This window comes from Sebastes umbrosus, chromosome 18 (genome assembly GCF_015220745.1).
Source record: "Sebastes umbrosus isolate fSebUmb1 chromosome 18, fSebUmb1.pri, whole genome shotgun sequence".
Taxonomy (NCBI): domain Eukaryota; kingdom Metazoa; phylum Chordata; class Actinopteri; order Perciformes; family Sebastidae; genus Sebastes; species Sebastes umbrosus.
This window is the reverse complement of record NC_051286.1, coordinates 15073907-15098177: the sequence shown is the minus strand read 5'-3', so window position 1 is coordinate 15098177 and position 24271 is coordinate 15073907. Positions and strand designations below refer to the sequence as shown.

Below are 24271 nucleotides of genomic sequence, written 5' to 3'. Positions count from 1 at the left end.
ACAATGTTTGATTTGCTTGTTATACTAATCCCGGACCAGTAAGCAACATAAGCATTCCATTCACAATTCTGCTCTGTACAACTGCATCAAGAAAACCACAGTGTTCAGTATTGAATCTGTTGTAGCGGGTGACAATGACAAACTGTAATCATGTGTGTTTGTCTCAGGGAGGGAGCGTCGGTGCTCGTTCACGGTACAGAGGGGACAGACTCCACCCTGCAGGTGACCTCTTTGGCTCAGATCATTCTTGATCCGGCTTGCAGGACCATCAGGGGCTTCCAGGGCCTGGTGGAGCGAGAGTGGCTCCAGGTAAGCTCATCTGACCTTTGAAGCACAGGCCAAATCTTTTTTCACCTTTTTGATAAACTTAATTACTGAGAATTATAAGAATATGTAATATTAAAAGCTTGAAATAATGCACACTTTGTTATTTACATACACACATAAGCTGATAAACTTTTCCATGCAGGTATAGTAATCAGGTCCATGCATTTTAATATCATGATGCACATGATCTTTGCATTCCTCCTCATGACCCCCTCTCACCTTTTGACCATCTGTCCCAGGCGGGTCACCCGTTCCAGCATCGCTGCGCCCAGTCGGCCTACTCCAACAGCAAGCCTCGTCAAGAGGCTCCCGCCTTCCTGCTCTTCTTGGACTGCGTGTGGCAGATCCTTCGCCAGTTTCCGTGCTCCTTTGAATTCAGCGAGAGCTTCCTGGTGCTGATCTTCGAACACGCCTATGCTTCTCAGTTTGGCACCTTCCTGGGCAACAGTACAGCTGACAGGTGAGTCTGAAGTCTGTTGAGGTTGGTCTATCAGCTTATGTCAGATATATGCTTTTTGGTTTTGGTTTGTAATAGGGCTGGGCAATATGGCTTCTAAATAATATATCGATATTTTCATATTTTCTCTAAAATAACATAACTGTTTAGTTTAACCCTTTGATATGTAAGATCATACCAGCGTTATTATTCTAGCAAACTAATCTGAACACTCTGAGGTAGTGTACTGTCATATTGAAGTCGGATTGGTCTATGGAAACGTATTCTTATTAAGTTTTACTAATTATTCACACAATTGAAATTACATGTTTCTCCACAATATACAGTTTGCAGGTGGTATTTTTTTTTTTTTTAATTATCATTCATTTTATTTAGTATTTCATAGGGCTGTCAATCGATTAAAATATTTAATCGCAAATTAATAAATTTTTTTTTCTGTTCAAAATGTACCTTAAAGGGAGATTTGTTAAGTATTTAATACTCTTATCACCATGGGAGTGGGCAAATATGCTGCTTTAAGCAAACGTATGTATATATTTATTATTAGAAATCAATTAACAACACAAAACAATGACAAATATTGTCCAGAAACCCTCACAGGTACTGCATTTAGCATAAAAATGATGCTCAAATCATAACATGGCAAACTGCAGCCTAACAGGCAACAACAGCTGTCAGTGTGTCAGTGTGCTGACTTGACTATGACTTGCCCCAAACTGCATGTGATTATCATAAAGTGGGCATGTCTGTAAAGGGGAGACTCGTGGGTACCCATAGAACCCATTTTCATTCACATATCTTGAGGTCAGAGGTCAAGGGACCCCTTTGAAAATGGCCATGGCAGTTTTTCCTCGCCAAAATTAAGTTTGGAGCGTTATTGCGCGACACGCTAGTATGACTCTCTGAACTGAGCCCGTACAACCTTCGTTAACGCGTTAAGGAAATTAGTGGCGTTAAAACAAATAAGCACTAACGCGTTATTATTGCATTAACTTTAACAGCCCTAGTATTTCATATTTTTAAATACTGGATGAACAAGTATTTCATATTTTTAAATACTAGGGCTTTCCCAGTTCCCTGCTTTTCTCCAGATACAAAAATACAAGCCCAATACGCACATCAATACTCGTACACCGCAAACACTCGCCCAGGTGTCTTTGAAAGTGAGAGAGCTGCAGGAGAAGTGAAACACCAAAGCGAGTCTCATGCCAGCGACTTAAAAAAATGACGTAATACACACGTTCATGTACACCTATTAATCTAATGCAATCAAATATCCATAACAATATCCATAGCATACAGTGTTTATAAACGTTTTGCAGTATGTAGGCCATTAGTGTGGTAACGTCCCATTCATGATATTGATGTGAGAATGCAGAAAGATTGAAAGCCTTTCCTTCACATTACTGACCACTAAGCAGCTTTATTAACACAGTTGTGAATTAGGTGACTTCCCAAAGTCAATTTTTAAAATGTCTATTGAGGGAAAGGAGAATCCAGATTTTCCTTGTTCATCCAGGGATGTGTCATTGTACAGGTTACAACCACTCTTATTGGTTAACCTAACACTCTCTCACCCTTTTTTCATAGAGTCAGACTGTCTCTGCCTGAGAAGACTGTGTCCCTTTGGTCGTGGGTGAACCGGCCTCAAGAACTGGAGCGTCTGACCAACCCGCTCTACGAGGCCAACAGTCTCGTGATCTGGCCCTCCGTGGCCCCTCAGAGTCTGCTGCTGTGGGAAGGTAAGAAACAAACACAAAGCAAATGCAGTGACTGAGATTATATAGAGTAGGTGACCTAAAGCTTCTGCCTATTAAAGAGAAGGTCCTCTACAGTCCTTTACATTTGTAAAACCCTGCAGTAAACAACTACATGGAAATATACCTCGAGATCTCAGTCCACACTAGTCCGTAGAGACCACTCCTAAGGGCCTGGGCCCCGTTAAGCAACCATTTGTTTTTTTTTGTTATAGGAAAATTAAACACTTTTAGCAGCACATTGAAAAACGGACTAAACAAAAGCAAACTCAACTTAATATTTAGAATACTAATCACAATTATCCCATAATATCTCATATATTTAATAGATGAGCAGACGTAGAGGTGAAAACATCCACAAAGGTTTAAGGCAGCTCACACCTTTGCATGGAAAATCTTCATCCTGCAGAGGAATGTATCATCATTATATGCTCTCCAAATACTGATCCACACTGCAAGGCTTACACCTCTAGCAATCCTAATATTGACACATGTTAATTTGGGGGTTTGATGCTGTTGGTTTAAGCTTGGGCTGAAGACAGGCTAAGTCTGACTTAGTTAAAGGCTAAAACCCATGACTAACGCCTAAAACAGTTGTTAGCAATGTGTGGGAAAGCTTCTGTGATAATCTGCAGGAACACTGTTCATAGTCTCATCCCTTGTTATTTTTACTCAGGCAGAAATTCTGTAATCCCACCACAAGGGGGCGCCATTGATTTCACCATTTGCACCGCTGATAAGCCACTAGTAAATTCTGCAACATACATGTTTTGGTCCCCCATTTACTTTTTGTCCCTATGTTCAAAGATACATGCATTAATGCAGGCGTGCATGCATTTTATATTAAAGGGAAATTTGTCACAACAACAGCAAACCATGCGAGGCACAATTATCAACATGACAGGCCATCATTTTGTCCTTTCAACAAGACATTGTATCCACAGGAAACCGCCTCTCTCTGTGAAAATAAACATTCAGTAAATAACAAACAGTTTATCTACAATTTAAATGATATTGTATAGTAAAAAGCTATAATAAAATAATGAGCATATGAATTATAAGATTTAGTACTTAGTCTGAAATACAGTGTAAACAAACCTTTTAGCTTTTTCTGACCTCTCTCAGCAGTGAACGCCCACCTTGCCTTATGTTACATGAAGCGGTCAAGCTCAGCATGTGGCCGTGTAGCTCATGTAAAAGCTCATATAAAATGACTGTATATAATAGTCATTATATAACATATAATATGACTTTTTCCCCCTCATTTTGCCTCCAGCGCCTTCACATTTTCAACATTATTCAGATTGCTTCGCAGGCATCTCGACGATGTGTTTTGCTTGCTTGTTTGTCTTATTATAGGTTGCTGAGACGACGTCTTCTCTGACACCTGAGCCTAGTGACGGTGACGGTTTACTACCGGTTATCAGTTGTCAGTCATATGAACGCTAATCTTAGTCCTGTAGCACACTTTCTACTTGTCCGTAGCAACGATCTCACACAGTCCATTTATGAATTTAAGGCTTATATTGCACCGCAAACTATCAATTAGAATGACTTGATAACTGAAGTCAGATTGTTACACATACTACATAAATCTGTACTTCATCACTTCATTTAAACAGATTAAGAAGCTTTTTTTTATTTAAAATGTAAATTTGATGTCTGAAATATTTGAAAACACTTCTGCCACCTTGTTAATATGAAATTATTTATGTTACATTTCAAAGCACCAAATGGTGGGAAACAAAAATGAGCAAGCAGTGATTCAGTGGATTGTTTCTTGATGCTTCAGAAAAATCTGCGTGGGTGAAATGAATGCATACTGCTCTTTTCTCTCTCAGTGCCCTCGAGTATGAAACTTAACCTCCGTGCAACAGTGTGAGACTGAGATTGTATCAGGCTGCTGTCTTTTTCTTGTGCTTTATGGTCCAGGATTATATTTCATGAATTCTAGGATATGAAATGACTTCATTGCATGCAACAAATAATTCAGAATAGGGATGCACCGATCTGACTTTTTAGCGATACTGAGAACCGATCCGATACCGGTGTTTAATTGATAAGCTGTATGCCTCACTGTGTGGGAGTGACTGGGATCATTGTTTTATGTGTAAGGCAACATCAGGATTGAGTTAAAGATCACCTTCCTAACTTTGTAAAACAAAATGTGACCAATAAATACATAGTTATAAAGTTATTTAATTGTTCTTTGTTATTAAAATAATAAATCGTACACCAGCAACTTGGTAAAAAAAAATCTTTAAAGTGAAGAGGAATTACAATTCAAGTGTAAAACCTTTTTAATGCAGCAACAAATTGGTCAAAACTTAAACAGGAATTAAATTGTATTGAATAGATCGGCCCAATTGTTACCGATACCTGATCCAGCTATTTGAGTCAGTATCGGCCCGTTATCCGATCCGGTATCGGTGCATCCCTAATTCAGAATTAATTAGTATCATTGCTTTCTAACTGAATATGTTTTAAGCAGCTTGGTGTTGAATGTGGTAGGGGTTTTCCCGGCACAATGGAGATAGAAAATGTGATAGAACATGCTTTTTATTTTCTCTTTGAAATAGTTTATTTAATGAGAAGGATTTAGTTGATTTCAATAATTGTATGTTCAGTGACGTTAACTCCAGAAATGTCCTGGCGGAGTCTGTGCTTGAAGTTGCTGAATCTCTAAAAAAAGCTCAAAGCAAGCGCCATTCATAAAGAAAAGTAGGGGGAGTGTTCTAGACCGATGAGGGGTCAGTAGGTTCAGGCGTACGCGTTTGAGAGGCCCCCTTCCTGTTGAAAGCCTCAGCTCCTCCCTCATTCTATATGAGCTATGAGAACCACTGGCGCACGTGAAAATGCAACAGACATCCTGCTTACGCAACCCTTTCACAGAGAATGGCGCTGACTCCTCCTGGGCCAACTTAAAAGACCCCATGGAAGTCCATATCTGGAGCTCTTTGTGTTGACACTAACATGGACTGATGGTGTGCAGGATATCTTTATAGAATTACTTACTATTTCTGAGGGGCACACTTGCTGTGCTTCATTTAAGTTGTTGTGACGTTTGTTTTTAGATTTTGGAATGAAGTTTGATGAGATTTTACCAAAAAATGCAGAGCAGTGTTGTCCATGTTGAGCTGGATTCACGGGAATCTTAAACTGCAATTGCCTAGTATTTACTGTGTAATCCAGATGCTTAAATCTTGTCGGTAATATTTGTGTCATAAACTCACACATTATCTCAGTCCCCTGCCTTCATTTTATAATATGTGTATTTTGTTCCTACTAACCTGGAATCGAAAACTAAAGAACCACTGCAAGCCACCATTTCAAATTCAGAGGCACAAAAGTTTTTATAGTTTTATTAATTCCAACATTTCAAGTGCAATAAAACTATCATCTTATACCCAAATATAAATAATAGGACTGTCAGTCAATTAAAATATTTAATCGAAATTAATCGCATGATTAATTGCAAATTAATCTCACATTTTTTAATCTGTTCAAAATGTACCTTAAAGAGAGAATTGTCAAGTATTTAATACTCTTATCAACATGAGAGTGGGCAAATATGCTTGCTGTATATATTTATTACTGTAAATCAATTAACAACACAAAAAAATAACAGATAGTGTCCAGAAACCCTCACAGGTACTGCATTTAGAATAACATGGCAAACTCAAAGCCCAACAGGCAACAACAGCTGTCAGTGTGTCAGTGTGCTGACTTGACTATGACTTGCCCCAAACTGCATGTGATTATCATAAAGTGGGCATGTCTGTAAAGGGGAGACTCGTGGGTACCCAGAGAACCCATTTTCATTCACATATCTTGAGGTCAGAGGTCAAGGGACCCCTTTGAAAATAGCCATGGCAGTTTTTCCTCGCCAAAATTTAGAACATGTTTGGAGCGTTATTTAACCTCCTTCACGACAAGCTAGTATGACACGGTTGGTACCAATGGATTCCTCTGGTTTTCTAGTTTCATAAGATACCAGTATCTTCACTTCAGCTCTAAAAACCAATTGCATACATGTGTTAAAGAAATGAATGGCGTTAAAACGAATTTTGCATTTGTGCGTTATTATCGCGTTAACTTTGACAGCCCTAATAAATCAATAAATAACATGACAAAATGATTGAGATGGCAGTAATGAGTGAGATTAATGATATGGATGCACAGTAAGTCCCTGTTAAGTACAAGTGTTTTACTGTTTTGACACAGCCTCAGGTCATAAGCTCACTCACTCTCATTATGACAGACGAGTCACCTCCCTACTGTGCTGTACATTCCAGTCACATCTCTGTGGTCACACTTGTGTTTCCAGTATATCAGTCTCACAAGTTCCTCTGTGAAAGTCCCCACCCACCATCATATAGGAAGGTTTTACACAATCAGTGCTATGCCTCAAGAACCTTTTATGTGTGTTTATTACTCTCACTGCAAACATGCTAAACTGTGATGGTGCTAAAATCAGCATGTTAGTGTTGTGATTGTGCTTATTGTTGGCCTTTAGATCAAAGCAGAGCCGCTAGCAGGGCATACAAGGGAATAAGAGAAACCATTTCCTTGTAATAGGTTTTGTTCTTCATAGATTACTCACTGTGCTCTACCCTTTCCTCTGTTACAGGAGTGTTCCTTCGTTGGAACCGCTCCTCCAAGTGTTTGGACGAGGCCTACGAGGAAATGGTGCATATAATTGAATACAACAAGGAGCTTCAGAACAAAGTAAACAGCTTGCGCAGGCAGCTGGCCCAGCTGGAAACTGAAGATCCTCTGCTGCAGACGCCATAGAGACAGAGAGAGAGAGAGAGAGAGAGAGAGAGAGCTGCGAGGTGGAAGAAAAAGGTAGAAAATGTGAACATATTACTAATTACAAAAACAGATCAATGTCGGTTAAGTTTGAATTATTTTCACATGTTTGAGAATATATCATTCAAACAATTATAATTTAGGATTTTGTACATGACTGATGAGGAAACATGGAACGGCCCTAAAAAAACAGATTCATTTCAAAATCAGCCTCTCTCCGATTTTCCATTCATGCCCTCATCTTTCACACAGCTTACATGACTAAATGGACTGACGCGTTACATTCATAAAAACATAATTTTTTAGCTAATTTTTTACCACGTTGTGTCATTGAAACTGAGCAGGAGTGAGAGGGGAAAGATACGAGGAAAACTAAAACACAGTCAGTTATTTCTCCGAGTGCTTGCTCATCATCTCATCTAATACCGAGCTGAAACAAATTAATCAGTCAATCGTCCAAACTATTTAGATAATAAATTCATAATTTCAGTAATTTTTCAAGCAAATGTGCCAAACTTTTGCTGATTCCGATTTCTAAAATGTGAGAATTTGCTGCTTTTCTATGTCATAAATCACTGTAAATTTCTTGTCTTTGTGTTTTGGGACTGTTGGTCGAACAAAACGACCAATTTGAAAATGTCACCTCGGGCTCTGGGACATTTGGATGGGCATTTATGGACACTGAAAGAAAAATAGTGTTAGCATTACATTGAGAAAAAAAAACCCAGACTAAACTAAAGCAAACTCACTTGTCTTTGTACTGAAAATTGAGAATACCGATCACAATTATCCCATAATATCACAGATATTTGAAAGATGAGCAGACTTAGAAGTGAAAACACTCACAAAGGTTAAAGGCAGGTCACACCTTTGCATGGAAAATCGTTATCCTACACAGGAATGTGTCATTGTATGTTCTCCAAATACTTGTCTACACTGCACTGTGTGTACTGTTCAGTTCTTTAAATTAGGCGTTGGCTTGTCAGCTGATTTCACAGCTGCTACATGTCTCATCGAACCCCCACGTCTCACACCCGCTGATTTATTCACATATGAACATTCAGTGAGTGAGTCCATTTTCCTCCCCCATGTGTTTTAATAGATGTACTGTATATGTGGGCATTGATCTCGTTCAGGACGGTATGTATATACTACAGGGTACACGTTTTCACCGAACATCCTGCTGAATGTATACGCCACTGAAGCACTGCAGAGTAACTATGGCAACATATAGGTTGCCATAAGGCAGCATGTGACTTTGCTGCACGATGAGATGATATAATAAGCGTAGGTAGGGAGGGTCAGCACCTACTGTACTGTATAATGAGAGGGGAAGGTTGTTTAATAAGGATCTGACCAAAATATCTTTATCTGATCGTTACTTGACATTCCAGTAAGGAGCACGGCTAGGAAAGACTTATTTAATACAAACTTATATAACGTTTCGCTTGCCTGGTTATGTTTTTTTTTCAAATATCATTACGCATAATAGTAAAAGTGGTCAAATATGTTTGAGCGTACGAGGGTCTTGTAATGTTGGCCATGTTGGTCGTATGATTATTAACAAGACTTTACAGAGCTGACGGAGGTTTGAAAATGAATGTGATATATTGCTTCAAAGAGCAATAGATATTTTGGTTATTAAAGTTATATAATAATTGTTACCTTAAGTACATTATTAAACAAAATACACATCTGCTGTTTTGTAGATAAAGATCCAAAACAAATGCACTTTGTGTGAAAGGCATATACAATATCAGAAATTGTAATTAGCATCATTTTTGTTGTCAGTACTCATCAGCTGTCGCCATATTGGACAATAAATGTCTTAATATTAAATGAGAAAACATGCCAATATATCAACAAACTCAAGCTACTAGACTTAGGTCTGTGCAGATGGCACAAGCAGTGTGTCACAGAGTCATACATCCACCTCAGTGTCAGTTTCTCGCATGCGAAGTGATCCTTTTCTCACCAACGCAGACTCATTCGAGCATTACATTCGCAGTCATTATAGAAGCAGCTAAACGTGTTTAATACAATGAACGGAATTCTGTTGGCATGGTGACATTAAAGCTCAAATTTCAATGCTGTCCCTGGGTGATGTTAGCTCCATTAGCGTAATATTATTAAAAAAAACGATATGCTGCACTTTAAATACAGTTGTGGGTTTAAATTAAATCCAAAGTGGTCATCATTGGCCAGTTTTGTTTGTTTTGCCAGTAAAACATTGCATTTTCTCTGCTTGTGTCCATGTCATCTTCATACATTTAATCTAAGAATGATGTAATAATCACACTAAACTAATTCCAGCCACTACATTAAACTGCTTTATAAAGGGAAAGTTGTTTATAGCCGTGCCATGTTACATGTTTTCCTGTTGCCAAAAAAAAAGACACCTTACCTACCGTTGCTTTGTGTGTGCATGAATGGAACAATGCATTCAATCGAGGTAACGGTGTGATTTACAATTGTGGAAAATTTCCTATGCTTGCATTATTCATAATGTTATCCTTAAATGATCGTTGCTTTGTCAGAGTCAACAAAACTCGACTGTGTTTGTGCAATGCCTTACTGCAAAATCTGAATTCAAAATAAAGTGCTGTTATCACTGCTGATCTGTAAAATTATATAATTGTTCAAAAGATTAAATGTTTTTATTTAAGTTTTCAAGCCATTAAAAATTATAGCACACAGAAGATATTTGATTTTGTAATTATTTGATGATTTTGTGACTCGCCTGTGAATATTATATGTCTAGGGCTTTTATTGTGAAAGGTAAGAACAGAAAGAGTGTATCTGGTCTGCGCTGCCGTTGTCAAGGTTGAAAGGAGTAGTAAAGTTTGCTGTCCTGGTTCGGACTACGGAACCTTCGTGTTGTTTCATAAATATAGATGCAACTCAACCCGTTCTGCAAAACGTGATTGGTTGATGTCTTTATTCGCTGTACGAAAGCTCCGAAAAATCAACCTTGTTCCGGAAAAAAAAGTAGCTCGCTTTTTCGCCGCGTAATATTAGCGTTCTGTGTGAAAATATTCATGACAAAAACAACAGTTCAACTTGCTAATTAATCACACGAGAGAGAAAAAAAAAATGCCCCCCCCCGTGTATTAAGGCCTTTAACATTTTATCGTACTAAATTTAGTTGTTTTTATTCAGTACCACTCTAATAAACCCAGTTTCTAGTCACAGGATGCAGCTGTTCTTATGAAAAAGCTCCAAAAACCCCACGGTAAATGCCCAGCGCCAAACGGCAGACAAAGTTAGCAACTCAGCTGGTGAAATATAGTGGAGCATGTAGCAGCTAAGATATGCTAAAACGTTCATCAAAACAACTCTATAAGGTGATGTCAATGTTGTTCCGCTGCCCCCAAGTGGCCAAAAAAAATCAAATATTCTTGCTTTTAAAAAAATATCAGTATTGATTGTTATTTGTCAAAAAAACACATACTTTACTTTACCGTTTTACATAAAATATCTATGTAATGTCTCATTTCATTGTCATTATGTCCCTGGTCACGTCTGTCACTGCTCAGTGACGGAGGTGCTTTTTTCCACTGTAATGGCAGGGTGACATAGAATTCAATTTTCCCATGCCGTCCCCTTATTTCTAAACAGCACCTCCGTCACCCCACTAAATATCTTCCCATCGCCGTGACGAAAGGGTCATCTGACGAGGTGACTGGGGAATAAATAGCCAGGGATCAGATGCTTCGTGGAGGCATGTGATGGCAGCCAGTGTTTACAGTGCAGCCATCACTCTTTCTCTCCATGTTAACGTGGCCATGGGTGTGTCACTACTCTGATTTCAGGGCTGAAAGCCTCTTGGAACAATGGAGGTGACTTAGGTGTCGACTGGAAATGATGTGTCTTTGCTGCCCAGATGTTCTCAGCTGAGGTTAGACTTTGCTTCACATTCATTACACCAACACTAAAAAAGAAACCTAACATCTTACAGTCATCGGGTTTCATTTCTTCTCATGTTCCCTGGTAATGAGAAGTGGAAAATTTAATATTTCAAAATATGTCTGCAAATGGATGCAAAACAAGATTTCCTTGAAGATGAACTGGTTTTGTTTTTACCAGAAGTGTGTCAGTTTACAGATTAACTTGTTTTTGCTGCCAGGTGATGACGGGCGTGGGGGTGTGCACCCGTCCACCACTCACACGCCAGCACAGATCCTAAGCCCACCCATTGCTCGCTCCAATCGGAGACATCGTCAACCTCTTTGGTCCTCCTCTATCTACTGCAAACAAACCTCAAAGTCAAACAGAATTTTCCTTTCCCTTGATAAACATGGATTATTTAACGTTCAAATCAAAGAGGCACTCCCCTTTTCCTGTAAGGTCACGAAACCCTGCAGTGCAGCCAGAGTTGATTTGGTGTAAAGTGCCTTTACAAACAACATAATTTGCTAATCATTACAAGGATGCATCAGGTTTATCCTTTGTTTTTCTTCATGTGTCCAGCTACGTTTATAGACACGTGAGGTCATTTGCTCCTACTTGTTGTTACTGTCCTGCCCTCAGTGGTGGAAGAAGTACTCAGATCCTTTACTCAAGTAAAAGTAGCAAGACCACACTGTCAAATTACTTCACTACCAACATTCAGAACTAAAGAAACCTCAAAATTTACTCAAAGTATCAAAAATAAAAGTACTTGTTCTCCAGAAAAATGGTCCCTGTCAGTGTTTGCATTACATTTTGCTGCTGTAGATGTTAAAGGTTGTGCTCTTTCTAACTACTTTATACTGTTGGGTAGTTTAATCTACAGCAATGCATCATATTCTATAAGATCATCATATGTCTGTTTGCATCGCTGTCCTGTGAGAACCACACATTTCTCACGCCTCAACAAAAACAGCTTTGTGACGATGCATTTTTCCAACTAATCCAAGAGGGTTACTATTAAGACGTATGAGAATTTTCTCAACCTATAAAGGAACACTTAATCCGTCAGTTTATCAGAGAAATTCAAAATCACCACATTTAGAGATACTGTACATGTTTTTTTACTGGGCAGGAAGGATAAGAAAAATAGCAATCCAAAAAGTAACTAAAGCTGTCAGACAGTACAAATACCTTGAATTTTACTTGAATACTTAGTAACATTCCACCACTCCCTGCTCTTGAGACGCTTCTGTTGCACTATGTTGAGATTTTGCCACTCCCTATGGGATACCATACAAATAGCCATAGCCTGCTAATATAGTGGTTATATTACTGGAGATAAGAAGTAAAATAATTACTTTAAAGTCTGTTTAAACCCCATTGATCCATCAATGCATCAGTCATTACAAACTCAGACTGTGCGGCCAAATGTTCAAACCTACAGAGCTGTAAAAAAGTACTCTTATTAGTATCTGGGGGCTTGTAGCACCTCATATACCGTGCAAGATGTAAGCTATATCTGGATGCTTCATATTCTTGTGGCTTCACTTAAGATTTCTACAAACCCAACCTGTTGGAAAACTCACATTTTAAACAAATATTGATATAAAAATATAGCCTCTACTGTATAGAGTATAATATTTGTCAATTAAAGAGGACCCGTTATGCTCATTGTCAGGTGCATACTTGTATTTAGGGTTTCTACTTGAACACGTTTACATGCTTTAATGTTAAAAAAAACGCTTTATTTTTCTCATACCAGCTGTACTGCAGCACCTCTTTTCACCCTCTGTCTGAAACGCTCTGTTTGAGCTCCTGAAAAGCTCAGACTGCTATGATTGGTCAACTGAACCAAACTCTTCGGACCCCTCTCCAGCTCCGCTCTAACTAGCTTTGTTTTAAGGTGTGCCAAAGTAGTCGCTATGCAGGTATTATGCAAATGTGTTACTTGGTGACATCACCACGTTACGATAGAAGGGGCAGGACTTCAAGCAAGGTGTTTCAGGCAGTTCAGGAGCAGTGGTTCTGTGGGGGGAGAGTAACTCCCTTTGGCGTGGACTTTGTAACTTTGCGGACCTTTTACATGCGCAAAAAATATATATATAACACACTAAAGGAAAGAGAAAAAACACAAAAGCATAATAGGTCCCCTTTAATTGATTAGTCAATTCACAGAAAATCAATCGACAGCAATTTTAATAATCGATTAGTCGTTTAAGTATTTCTTTCATTCAGCTTGTCAAATGTGAATATTTGCTGGTTGCTTGGCCTTCTATGATAGTAAACTCAATATATTTAGGTTTCAGACTGTTGGTGTGGCAAAACAAGCTGTTTAAATGAGTAAATTTGGGCTCTGGGAAATTATGATGTGCACTTTTTTTTTACTATTTTCTGACATTTTATACACCACATTTATATAAGATAATATAATATAACATAATATAACATAACATAACATAACATAAAATAATATAATATAATATAACATAACATAACATAATATAATATAATATAACATAATATAATATAATATAATATAACATAATATATTATAATATAATATAATATAATATAACATAATATAATATAACATAATATAATATAATATAACATAATATAACATAACATAACATAAAATAATATAATATAATATAACATAACATAACATAACATAACATAACATAATATAATATAACATAATATAACATAATATAATATAATATAATATAACATAATATATTATAATATAATATAATATAATATAATATAATATAACATAATATAATATAACATAATATAATATAATATAACATAATATAACATAACATAACATAAAATAATATAATATAATATAATATAACATAACATAACATAACATAACATAACATAACATAATATAATATAACATAATATAACATAACATAATATAATATAATATAACATAATATAACATAACATAACATAGAATAATATAATATAATATAACATAACATAACATAACATAACATAACATAATATAATATAACATAATATAACATAATATAATATAATATAATATAACATAATATAATATATTATAATATAATATAATATAATATAATATAATATAATATAATATAATATAACATAATATAACATAATATAATATAAGGCACATCAGTGATGAGACTACTCCACCCAGTAGTTTATCAATCACTGCGCTCACATGTCTTGGAGGACATGTTCATGTAGAATCAGTTTTTTTGGAGACAACGCGTAAAACCGTGTCCAGCTGCTAGTGGCCTCAGATTAGACCGGCAGTGAATGGACGCACAAATCGGATTGCTGGGTGTTTGCTGTGGTGGCTCTCTCGATGGGAGTGGTCTGTGAGGGAGGACCGCACCTCCGTGGCTCCACCAATCCGAGAGAAGCCGGCTTCCTCTGAAACCAGATGGCCGCAGATATATAGCCTGAAGACGAAGCTGATGCAACACCGAGCAGGGATAACACAGCAGCTATAGGCGCATCACGTCAGAGCGCCTCAGAGAGAGGAAACAGCATCTCACCATCTCATCATAAAGCGAGTCAGAACAGGAGTTTCTTCCTCTCAAGAACTAACTGGTGAGTAAACTGCTCCTGTTACATTTCCTCTATTATTTAGAAACTGAAATGTGTTTTAAACAATGTGTCAATGTGTCCAATCATGTGCGTAATTTGTCTACCGCGACCACGTGCTGCCTTTATTAATGCCTTTCTTTTATATATAATTATAATTTTTTTTTTTTTTTTTTAGCCAAATCAATTAATTAATACTTAATTATATTATCTACCAGGCTGTTTAGTGTAACAGTGAAGTATATTGAGCTCAGGCTGTGTGCCAACAGACAGCTTCTGGCCTGGTTTCATTTGTCTGAATGGCTGACTGACTCACACAGATCCACATTTTTTAAAAAATGTGTTCTATCTAAAGATCAAGATTCAAGATTCCTTTATTTGTCATTTTTATGCTCCACATAAAAACGAAATTGTGTTTCTTACATCCACCACTCAGAAATTCAGTGCAAAACAATTGGTGAAAACTATTAAGTAATTAACTAATAACTAAGAGCACTAATAAATAAGCTAAAATCACGCTAAAAAATAGAATAGAATAAATAGTTACAATTTACAAATTAAAAATATTATTAAAGGAACATTGTCTTTAATGCAGTTCACATGCTCTGAGTGAGCAGTCTGACTGCTGTGGGAAAGAAGCTGTTTAGCAGCCGAGTAGTCCTTCATCTGATCTACATGTATCTTCTCCCGGACATCAGGAGTGCGAGGAAGCTGGTTATCACTCATTCAAAAAAAAAAAAAATCTCCAAGCTCCTCAGACTGCTCATCATCATCATCTACGTGGAAAATAATCTTTCATTAAGGGGCGCCACATTATAGACATTTCTGAAAAAGATCCACCACGGCGCGCGCATCAGGTGCCACATGGAGGATGGAACAAGAGCGCACTGCTTTTTTGTTGCGCAAAAATAATCTTAAAACATGAAGTTTTACTGTTGATGCTCAAATATATTATCTCCCCTTATATAGGAAGAGTCTTGAACACATTACATGATGATTTTACTCCAAAATGACAAATCCTCTATAAGGTTTCTAAGACAAATAAAGACCCCTAAAAAGTTCCAAAAATATTTCCAAAATCCTGTGAGTGCTAGTCGACCTGCTGTGTTTTCGTCTACTATACTGAACGCCCTCTCTCTCTGATTGGCTCTCCTCTGAAGGCAGGGCAGTATAAAGACTCTCAAGTTACTCTCTTCCTTCCTCTTTTATTGCAAGCTCGCAGCTCGACACTGGTAAGTGCACTTCTGAAAATGATGCAAAAGTTGACGTGGCTCAAAATGATGAACAAATGAAGAGGAAGTGCTGCTTTTCTTTAGTTTAAAAAAACCTTCTGCAGCTGTTAAATTATGGTATAGGTTGCACTTTGGAGAGCTTTAAATGTGCTGACTTGTGTGTTCCATCTTCTTAAAAAAAAGAAAATGCATGATGAAATATAAATATAGAGTAATGCAACATAAAAGTGTTAAAAGTAAAAAAATTAATCATTTGCATTCAACTGAAGCCTACGTGTCCTCCCTGCTGGTGCATTGTCTCGCATCTCAGGTCGTTTCCATTGCTGTTTTTCCTGTAGATTCGTCACTTGTGCGAGTTTCACCGAGAGTAAATTAAAAGGTCTCACTCAGTGCCAGTCCTCTGACTGTCTGTCTCTCGGCGCCTGAGGTCTGGAGAGGAGCCAAAAATCTCTTGACAGAGACCTTCAAGCCAGAAAATGTACTGAAAGAGGCCACCAGATTATGGCAGCTAAAACATATTAAAAATATCTTAGTGAGGGAAAATAACTTGTACTGCTGCTTGGAGAAAAAAAAACTTTGAATGTCACTCAGTGTGGCTCAGAGGGTAGAGCAGGTTGTCCACCAATCAGAAGGTCGGTGCTTCGATCCCTGGCTGCTTCGGCTCCTTGAGCAAGACACTTAACCCCAAATGAGTATTTAGATCAGATCCTGATGGGCAAAGTTGGCACCTTAGCAGCCTCTGCCATCAGTGTGTGAATGCTGACATGTAGTTTAAAGAGCTTTGAGTGGTCTGAAGACTAGAAAAGCGAGTCCATGCCTGTGGAATTTGACAGATTTCACCCTTTTTTCTTTCCCTCCTCTGCAGACACCAGCATGCCTGTCATCAGAACCCTCAGCAAGGTGGCCAAGCTGGCCCTGCTCAGCACCCCGGGGTGCGGCTGCCAGCCCCTAACGGTGGCTGTACGCAACATCAGCTTCTCCCCACGCCAGGTGACGTCTGACGCCAGCTTCCACTCCGTGTCCTTCTCCGAAACAGACCACCCCAAAGTGCTCATTACAGGTACATCTGGTTTTTGACACCTGTTAATTGTAGAAGAGGTCATTATCATGCAAGATTGAGATTAGTGTGCTCTGCAGGGATTCAAGACCAGCAGGATTTTTAACAAGAAAAAAGGATGACAGTTTAAAAACTAAGTGTAGGCGTCAAGTGCTCTGACCTTTTTTTTCTTTCTTATGGCCCACTCTTAGTTACTTCAGTCTCCATGGAAACCAGCACTGATGATTATTAGCTGCTGCTGATGTGTGCATGACGCTCAGTGTTTCTCTCTCTCTCTCCGTCTAATGCAGGTGGCCTGGGACAGCTCGGAGTGGGGCTTGCCAAACTGTTGAGGTAAGATTTCTAATTTTTTTGTTTTGCAATGAAATTGCACATCATTTGATTACAGACGGCGACTGCCAAATACGTCACAACAATGTGTGAGAACAGTTTCCGGTGCATTTTCGAGTTGTATAACATTGACTTCCTGTTTCACAGAAAGAGGTTTGGAAAGAACAACGTCATTCTGTCTGACATCAGGAAACCTTCAAGCAATGTTTTCAGCAGCGGTGAGTCAACTCAAATACTGTGCTGTATTAGGAGAGCTACAGATTTGTGCTGAAATTAGTCAGAGACAGCTTTTCTCTATGGTTAATTTTTTACTTTCAACACAGGCCAGAACGCAGGGCAGCGTATCTGATTGCATTCATTTGGCAAATAAGTGTCTAGACAGTCTTTCATCACCTCAAAGAGCACAAAGTTGAGTTCTGAAGTGTAGCTCTGACTAACACCACAACCCCTTAAAAATTCAGTTGTTTGGCAATGAAGGTTGTTAATGTGTTACAAATGTACCATAGCTTTATTGCCAAATGACGGAAGACCAGAGTTGGCAAATAAAGCCTTATTGATTTTCTGTCATTCATGCGCAAGAGGAAGTCACATCAACCTGAAAAATGTGGTCGGTAAATTCCTCCAAATCGATACGTGACGCACGGTTGACTTTGCTCTGCTGATGTCCAGTAATGAGCTGTCCAAAGACGTAATGAATGTAACGACTTTGAGTTGTAAACAAGATTGAACTGGAAGACACGTAAACAAGAAGTAATTATACATCGGCACAGTAAGAGCTGTTTAATTGCGGTTTGAGAATTGCTTCTAAGAAAGGGGAAGGACAGATGAGGAGTCTATTAAAAGCTGGCATTGAAACACAAGCCACGTATACTTACTTCTTCAAATAAATACTTTATAAGATGAATTGAACAGTTGATTTATAATTTCCTCTATCACCATCAGGCCCCTTCATCTACTCCGACATCCTGGACTACAAGAACCTGCGGGAAATTGTGGTGAACAACCGCATCACTTGGCTGGTTCACTACAGCGCCCTCCTCAGCGCTGTTGGAGAGGCTAATGTGGCCCTGGCGCGCTCTGTAAACATCACCGGTAGGCACTTCTTCACATCTTATCAGGTGTAAAGATCATGACAATGTTCCCTTTCAAGTGTGGCGTCCTAATAATCTGGTTCTCTGTCTGTTCCTCAGGGCTTCACAACATCTTGGACATCGCAGCAGAGCACGGCTTGCGTCTGTTTGTCCCCAGCACCATCGGTGCCTTTGGCCCCACTTCGCCCCGCAACCCCACGCCAGATCTCTGCGTGCAGAGACCTCGCACCATCTATGGCGTCTCCAAAGTCCACGCTGAGCTGATGGGAGAGGTAAGATCTGAGATTTCTTTCTTTCTTTTCGTCCCCACATGAACCAAACCAACATCTTCTCTTCTTATTTTTTAAATTGTTGAATTACTACATATAATGTAGCACGAGAACCCATTGAATATTTTCAGTATGTTTTTTTTAATAATGGTTTCCTCTCTGTTCTTCGACAGTACTACCACCACCGTTACGGCCTGGACTTCCGCTGTCTCCGCTACCCAGGAATCATCTCTGCTGACTCCACGCCTGGCGGCGGCACAACAGGTGAGAGAGATGAAGTTCAGACCTACAGGACATGAAACAAGTTTGTTTTGTAACCGACTTATTCCAGAGAGTTGTTGTGGCTTGTTGTATTTTTAGGCCAGAAGCCATATTTTCACTTGTCTGAACAGCTATCACACCCTCCTCCACACGTTCAAATACCTCTGCACTGTTGCACCTTTTCCTTTTTTTTTTTGTATAGGTTATCATTTTTCTGAATTTGTGTAATCCTAATGTTTTATATCCGTCTCTTACCAGACTACGCCGTCCAGATTTTCCACGACGCGATCAAAAGCGGCAAGTTCGAGTGCAACTTGAGACCCGACACACGGCTGCCCATGATGTACATCGACGACTGCCTGCGCGCCACGCTGGAGGTGCTGGAGGCGCCGACTGACACGCTGAGCATGAGGACCTACAACATCAACGCCATGAGCTTCACCCCCGAGGAACTGACCCAGGAGCTCCAGAAGCAGATGCCCGAGCTGGAGGTCACATATGACGTTGACCACGTACGGCAGGCCATTGGTAAGTTTTTGATTTGTTAAACTATTAAACTTTTGCTGAACACTCACCATGGCAACAACTGATAGATACAGGAAAAATGCACATTTTTACCTTCATTTCCATGGATTCTCTTGAGTCTGACACTTTAAAGATATCATCATTTGTTATCTGTGACATGCTAAAATGTAGAGAACGAAGTCAACAAGCAAGTTTGTAGGTTAGGTAACAGCCACCGTAAGCTACTGGTCATACCAGACCAAGTAAGACTGCAGCAGCAAAACCTTTGAGTGTATTAAACTGAGCAAGGGTGCGCTTTATTTCTCATGAATTGTTCTTTTCATTTGCAAGAGGAACATTGAGTTTTTTCATCTTTCAAAAGTTGCAGTCTCGCTTTAAGGAAAAGAGGCTAAATACAGCTCTGAAGTTGGTTAACTTTAATCGGATAAACTGATGCAGGCTGTAAATCAAAACCAGCATGGTTTTATAACATGATCTCACTCGTGTTTCTTTCCAGCTGACAGTTGGCCAATGAACTTCGATGACTCCAACGCGCGGAAGGACTGGGGCTGGAAGCACGATTACGATCTCCCAGAGCTCGTCCAGACTATGCTCAACTTCTTCGGCGCGGAGACGCGCATGGCTCGTGCCAGCTGAGGGCGCACGGCGGCGGTCCGAGTATTCTTTGTACATAATGTAAAGACTGACCAAAGAGGATAGAGAAACTTGGCCTGTACATAGTCGTTCTCTCACTTCTCTCTGTAAAATCAGAAGGGCTCTGCTTGCCTGGCACAAAGCCACCGTGTCTCCAGAATGTAAAGGTCAGTGCGGGGCTAGACAATCCTCCCCGCTCCTGTCCATCTATCCCTGCTTCGCTCTTTTTTCCCTCATTTTTTCTGCCTTGAGATTTGGGGCGAAGAACAGTGGAAGGTTGTCAGCAGTATCAGGGATAACGTGGCCTGTGGAAACTTGTTTGGATGAGAAAGAAGATGCCTTGCATGTTGATGTATTGCGCAAATCTTTTGCAAATGTTGCAAAAATCTATTTAGCGAACTGAGAATGTTGCATTGTGTATTTGTAAGCGTTTCCACCAGTTTTCCAAAGGGTTTTGTTTTCTGCTAAATTTCAAAGGGTTTTCAGGTATTCTGGGGCTAAAATCAAGTGACTTTCTATTGAGAGGTGTACAAATACACAAACTGTGTCCTTGCACTTTAGACGGATTCATATCTTAAAATTACTGACGAGTGAGACTAATCACTTGCAGGGGCGATTTCTGATACAGTGCATCTGTATTTGGAGCAGCGCGGAGCGGTCATCCTTAAGAATTGTTCTTCTGTTTATTCCATTATTTATTCTGTCTGTTGGTGTTAAACGTGTGGGAGCTTCGTCGAGTCAAAGCATTTCTTAACACTCTTGTTTCTGTCCACTTTTATGTTATTTTATTCTTTTACATCAACTCTGTGGGATTATTTTGACACAAAAGGGAAATGTGATGCCCCGTTTGGCCACACTATGTGGTTTTCTGTGTTTTAACATTTTGTATGAGAAATTATAAAATTGGTTTCTATGTGAAAGTCTGTCTGTACTTTCGATCACACAACGAGCCTTGACAATAAAACCTTTTTCCACATGACCTTTGCCTGTTTCTGATGTCATTTTCACACTTGCACAAGATAATTTAATCTAACAAGTTCATCGAGACTCTTACATAAATTTGCCGCAGGCAGTGTTGCCTAAGCTCTCACCCTCTGGGTGTTTGATTACATGCCTTGGTTAATATTTGAGTACAAAATGTCCTCACAGTGAACACTTATCTCCTGAGAACATCTTCACTTATTGTTAAATGATTTAAATTTTGTTTTAAAGAAGCCAAGCAGTCTTACTGGATTGTGAGTTATGCAAGCTGTCGAGCATTAGAAGGATATAATTTCCAGCATTAGTGGCAGTGTGTAACCCACAGCACATAAGATGCATCGGAGCAGGCATTTAGTGACCTCAATGGGCATTCTGTAGACATGCAGGATCACTTTAAAATGTAATTTTCAGATGAATTTGACCTTTATTAAACCTGCAGTAGGCAGAATATTTTTTGCATCATTGGGCAAAAATTCGATAATAGCTTTCAGCATATTGTAATTAAAGTGTTCTGAGAGAAAACTAGACTTCTGCACCTCCTCATGACTCTGTTTTCAGGCTTTAAAAAATCGAGTCAGTGACGGGAGACTTTGGCCAATCACAGGTCATTTCAGAGAGAGAGAGAGCGTTCCTATTGGCTGTTCATTCAACGTAGGCAGCTGTCAATCACTCTCAAACTCTGATCAAATGGTCAAACTAAGGAGCGCTGCACTTACAAAAAAGAAGTATACTTCAAGTTTATTTAATGAAGTAAACGTAAGTATAGTTCAAGTATAATCCCAAGTATACGTTATGTAATAAGTATACTAATATCAGTGTACTAGAAGTATACTTCTAAGTGTACTACTTCAATACTTCTTGGGAATTGGTCAACTTTTTAGTTCATAAAAGTATACTTTTAAGTAAACTTTGAGTACACAACTAGTTTACATCCAAGTTGTATTTTGTACTGCAACTATAATGTGAACTATACTACAAGTGAACTTATAGGTATACTGTCAGTTTACTAGTTATATACTTGTAGCCTACTTTTTAGTTTATGAGAGTATACACTTTAAAATATACTCTCCATAAACTACTATTTTAATAGTTTTAACTGCAAGTATACTTGTAAGTTTTCTTTAAGTGAACATGTAGTACTACAAATACTTTTCTGTGTACTTGTCGGTGTAAACCAAGTCTACTTAATTTTGTTAGGTGCATCTCTAATAAGTACGTAAAAAGCAAACTGAAAGCATACTCCTTTATTATAAGTTTAAAGAAGTATACTAATAGCACACTTTAATAAACTTCTTTTTTGTATGGGTGATCAAATATGAATCAATATAATGTTACTGTAATGCCTATTTCTTGCCTCAAATGTATTCAGACACATCCTGTAGTGTACTGTTTAGCTGAAAATTTGCTCCAGCTGGTGGGCGGTGCTTGGTATTTCCTCAACTGATCTCAACATGGCTGCCGGGTCACAAACTTTCTCATTTTACAGCTAAACAGTACACTACAAGATGTTTCTGAAAACATTTGAGGTGAGAAATAGGCATTACAGTAACAGAATATTGATTCATATTTGATCAGCGTTGCCTAGTTTGACTGTTTTGTTGGAGTACGCGAGTGATTGACAGCTGAAATGAAATTCCTGCGTTTTTGAACAGGTTGAAACCAGTATTGTCAGCTTGCATAAATGAGAAAATATGCAGACGCTGTTCCAGTACAACATGTGAAGTTTAATCTTGTGCCTTTGGCAGCTAAAACCTGTAATTATATCTATTAATAACCTTCCGTGTGTCTAAACCAGACGCGACTCAAAGTGATGCACGACTTGAAGAAGAATCTCAAGAGTTTGCGTACGTGGGAATTTCAGAAAACACATCCAGCTGTCAAGATGCCGTTTTGCACGACACAAACCCACTTTGCTCGTCTTTCTCCTGACCTGTGCAGGCTGCAGCTGAACTCTTTGGCCTCAAACTGAAATTCCTGTTTTGTGAATCATACTCAGAATCATTATGCATGTGCAGCCGTAATTGACTTTAAATTATATAATGTACACTGACTACAACAGATTAGGTTGTTGATAAGTTGTTTCAGCATGGTAAAACAAGTTAATTGCATGCTTTAATATGGGATGTGGATGAACAGTACAATAGTGTACACTATACTACACTGGGTAAAAACATAATCTTACCCTATACTGCCTTCATATTTCATATTTATTGCAAAGTGAGTCACACATTAGCAGTAAGACAGACTCAAATTATAGTATGAAGTTTCACTAAACTGTCTGGTTTTTCTCCAGTGTGTGTAACTGATACAAATATCCACTTTTCTATTCCCCAAAATGATTTAGTAGATGGCAGTATAGGGTTAATATTGTGAGCATATACATACTGATATTTAAGCCATAGTCTGGTCAGAAGGCAGAAAAAAACTAAGCCCAATGAGAAAAGTGTCCTCCTCAGCACATCAATAAATGTACTAAACCCAAGCTGCTGTATTTTCTTCAGCGAATGGGATCATAAATTGTAACCCTGAGGACAGCAGTGTCCTTCACTACACGCCTGATCGCCTTTCTTCAATTTCTCTGTGTCAGTAATGGCAGCTGTTGCGGGTGACCTTGCCTGGTTTTGTTTTGCAGTCATGCTGCAGAGAGAAAAGAGCACGGACTGCCTGAGTGCAGCGAGAGATTCGCTTCATTCAGCTCTGAATTAAATGTTAAGTAAGGTGAGTTTTCAATCATGAACCACTCAGACTGAAGAGCACGCAGGCTTTCATTTCAACCAAACACTCGTCACTAATGAGGACCTCTCCTCTGTGAATGTGTGTCAATAAAACTGCATGTGTGCTCATATGAAAAATGTTAATTTTCAATCACAAATTTCAACAAAGCTTCAGAAAGTGTGTGCAGGCTTTTTCACACATCTTTTGTAAGTAGGAATGATTTCACACTCACATCCAGCAGAAGTTCTGCAAATAATGTTATCTTTGTTTTCCGAAAGATTTTGCAGCTTGTGTAACGGGGGAAGATAAAAACAAAGTTAACACCTTGTGGAAATGGAC

The 24271-nt window shown here is 38.7% G+C and overlaps 2 protein-coding genes and 1 long non-coding RNA gene across 5 annotated transcripts in view; all 3 read left to right on the top strand.

Moving 5' to 3' along the window:
- mtmr9 (myotubularin related protein 9) overlaps positions 1 to 10052 on the top strand; it is a 95446-nt gene extending 85394 nt beyond the window's left edge. For all 3 annotated transcript variants that reach the window (XM_037751659.1, XM_037751658.1, XM_037751657.1), the window contains 4 exons: positions 168 to 309; positions 567 to 787; positions 2375 to 2526; positions 7172 to 10052. In XM_037751659.1, the coding sequence (XP_037607587.1) occupies positions 168 to 309; positions 567 to 787; positions 2375 to 2526; positions 7172 to 7335 (679 nt within the window). In that variant the 3' untranslated portion in view covers positions 7336 to 10052. The remainder of the gene's footprint in view (positions 1 to 167; positions 310 to 566; positions 788 to 2374; positions 2527 to 7171) is intronic.
- A 918-nt stretch (positions 10053 to 10970) lies between these two features.
- On the top strand, positions 10971 to 12029 carry LOC119477559. The gene is made up of 2 exons (XR_005204257.1): positions 10971 to 11251; positions 11480 to 12029. It is a non-coding gene; the product is annotated as an uncharacterized LOC119477559 (long non-coding RNA).
- A 2658-nt stretch (positions 12030 to 14687) lies between these two features.
- Positions 14688 to 21215, top strand: tdh (L-threonine dehydrogenase). The gene is made up of 9 exons (XM_037751672.1): positions 14688 to 14844; positions 16936 to 17130; positions 17418 to 17460; positions 17605 to 17675; positions 18400 to 18549; positions 18648 to 18820; positions 18991 to 19081; positions 19337 to 19606; positions 20100 to 21215. The coding sequence occupies exons 2-9, from the start codon at positions 16944 to 16946 to the stop codon at positions 20237 to 20239; spliced, it is 1125 nt and encodes a 374-aa protein (XP_037607600.1). The 5' UTR covers positions 14688 to 14844; positions 16936 to 16943; the 3' UTR covers positions 20240 to 21215.
- Positions 21216 to 24271: the final 3056 nt, after the last annotated feature.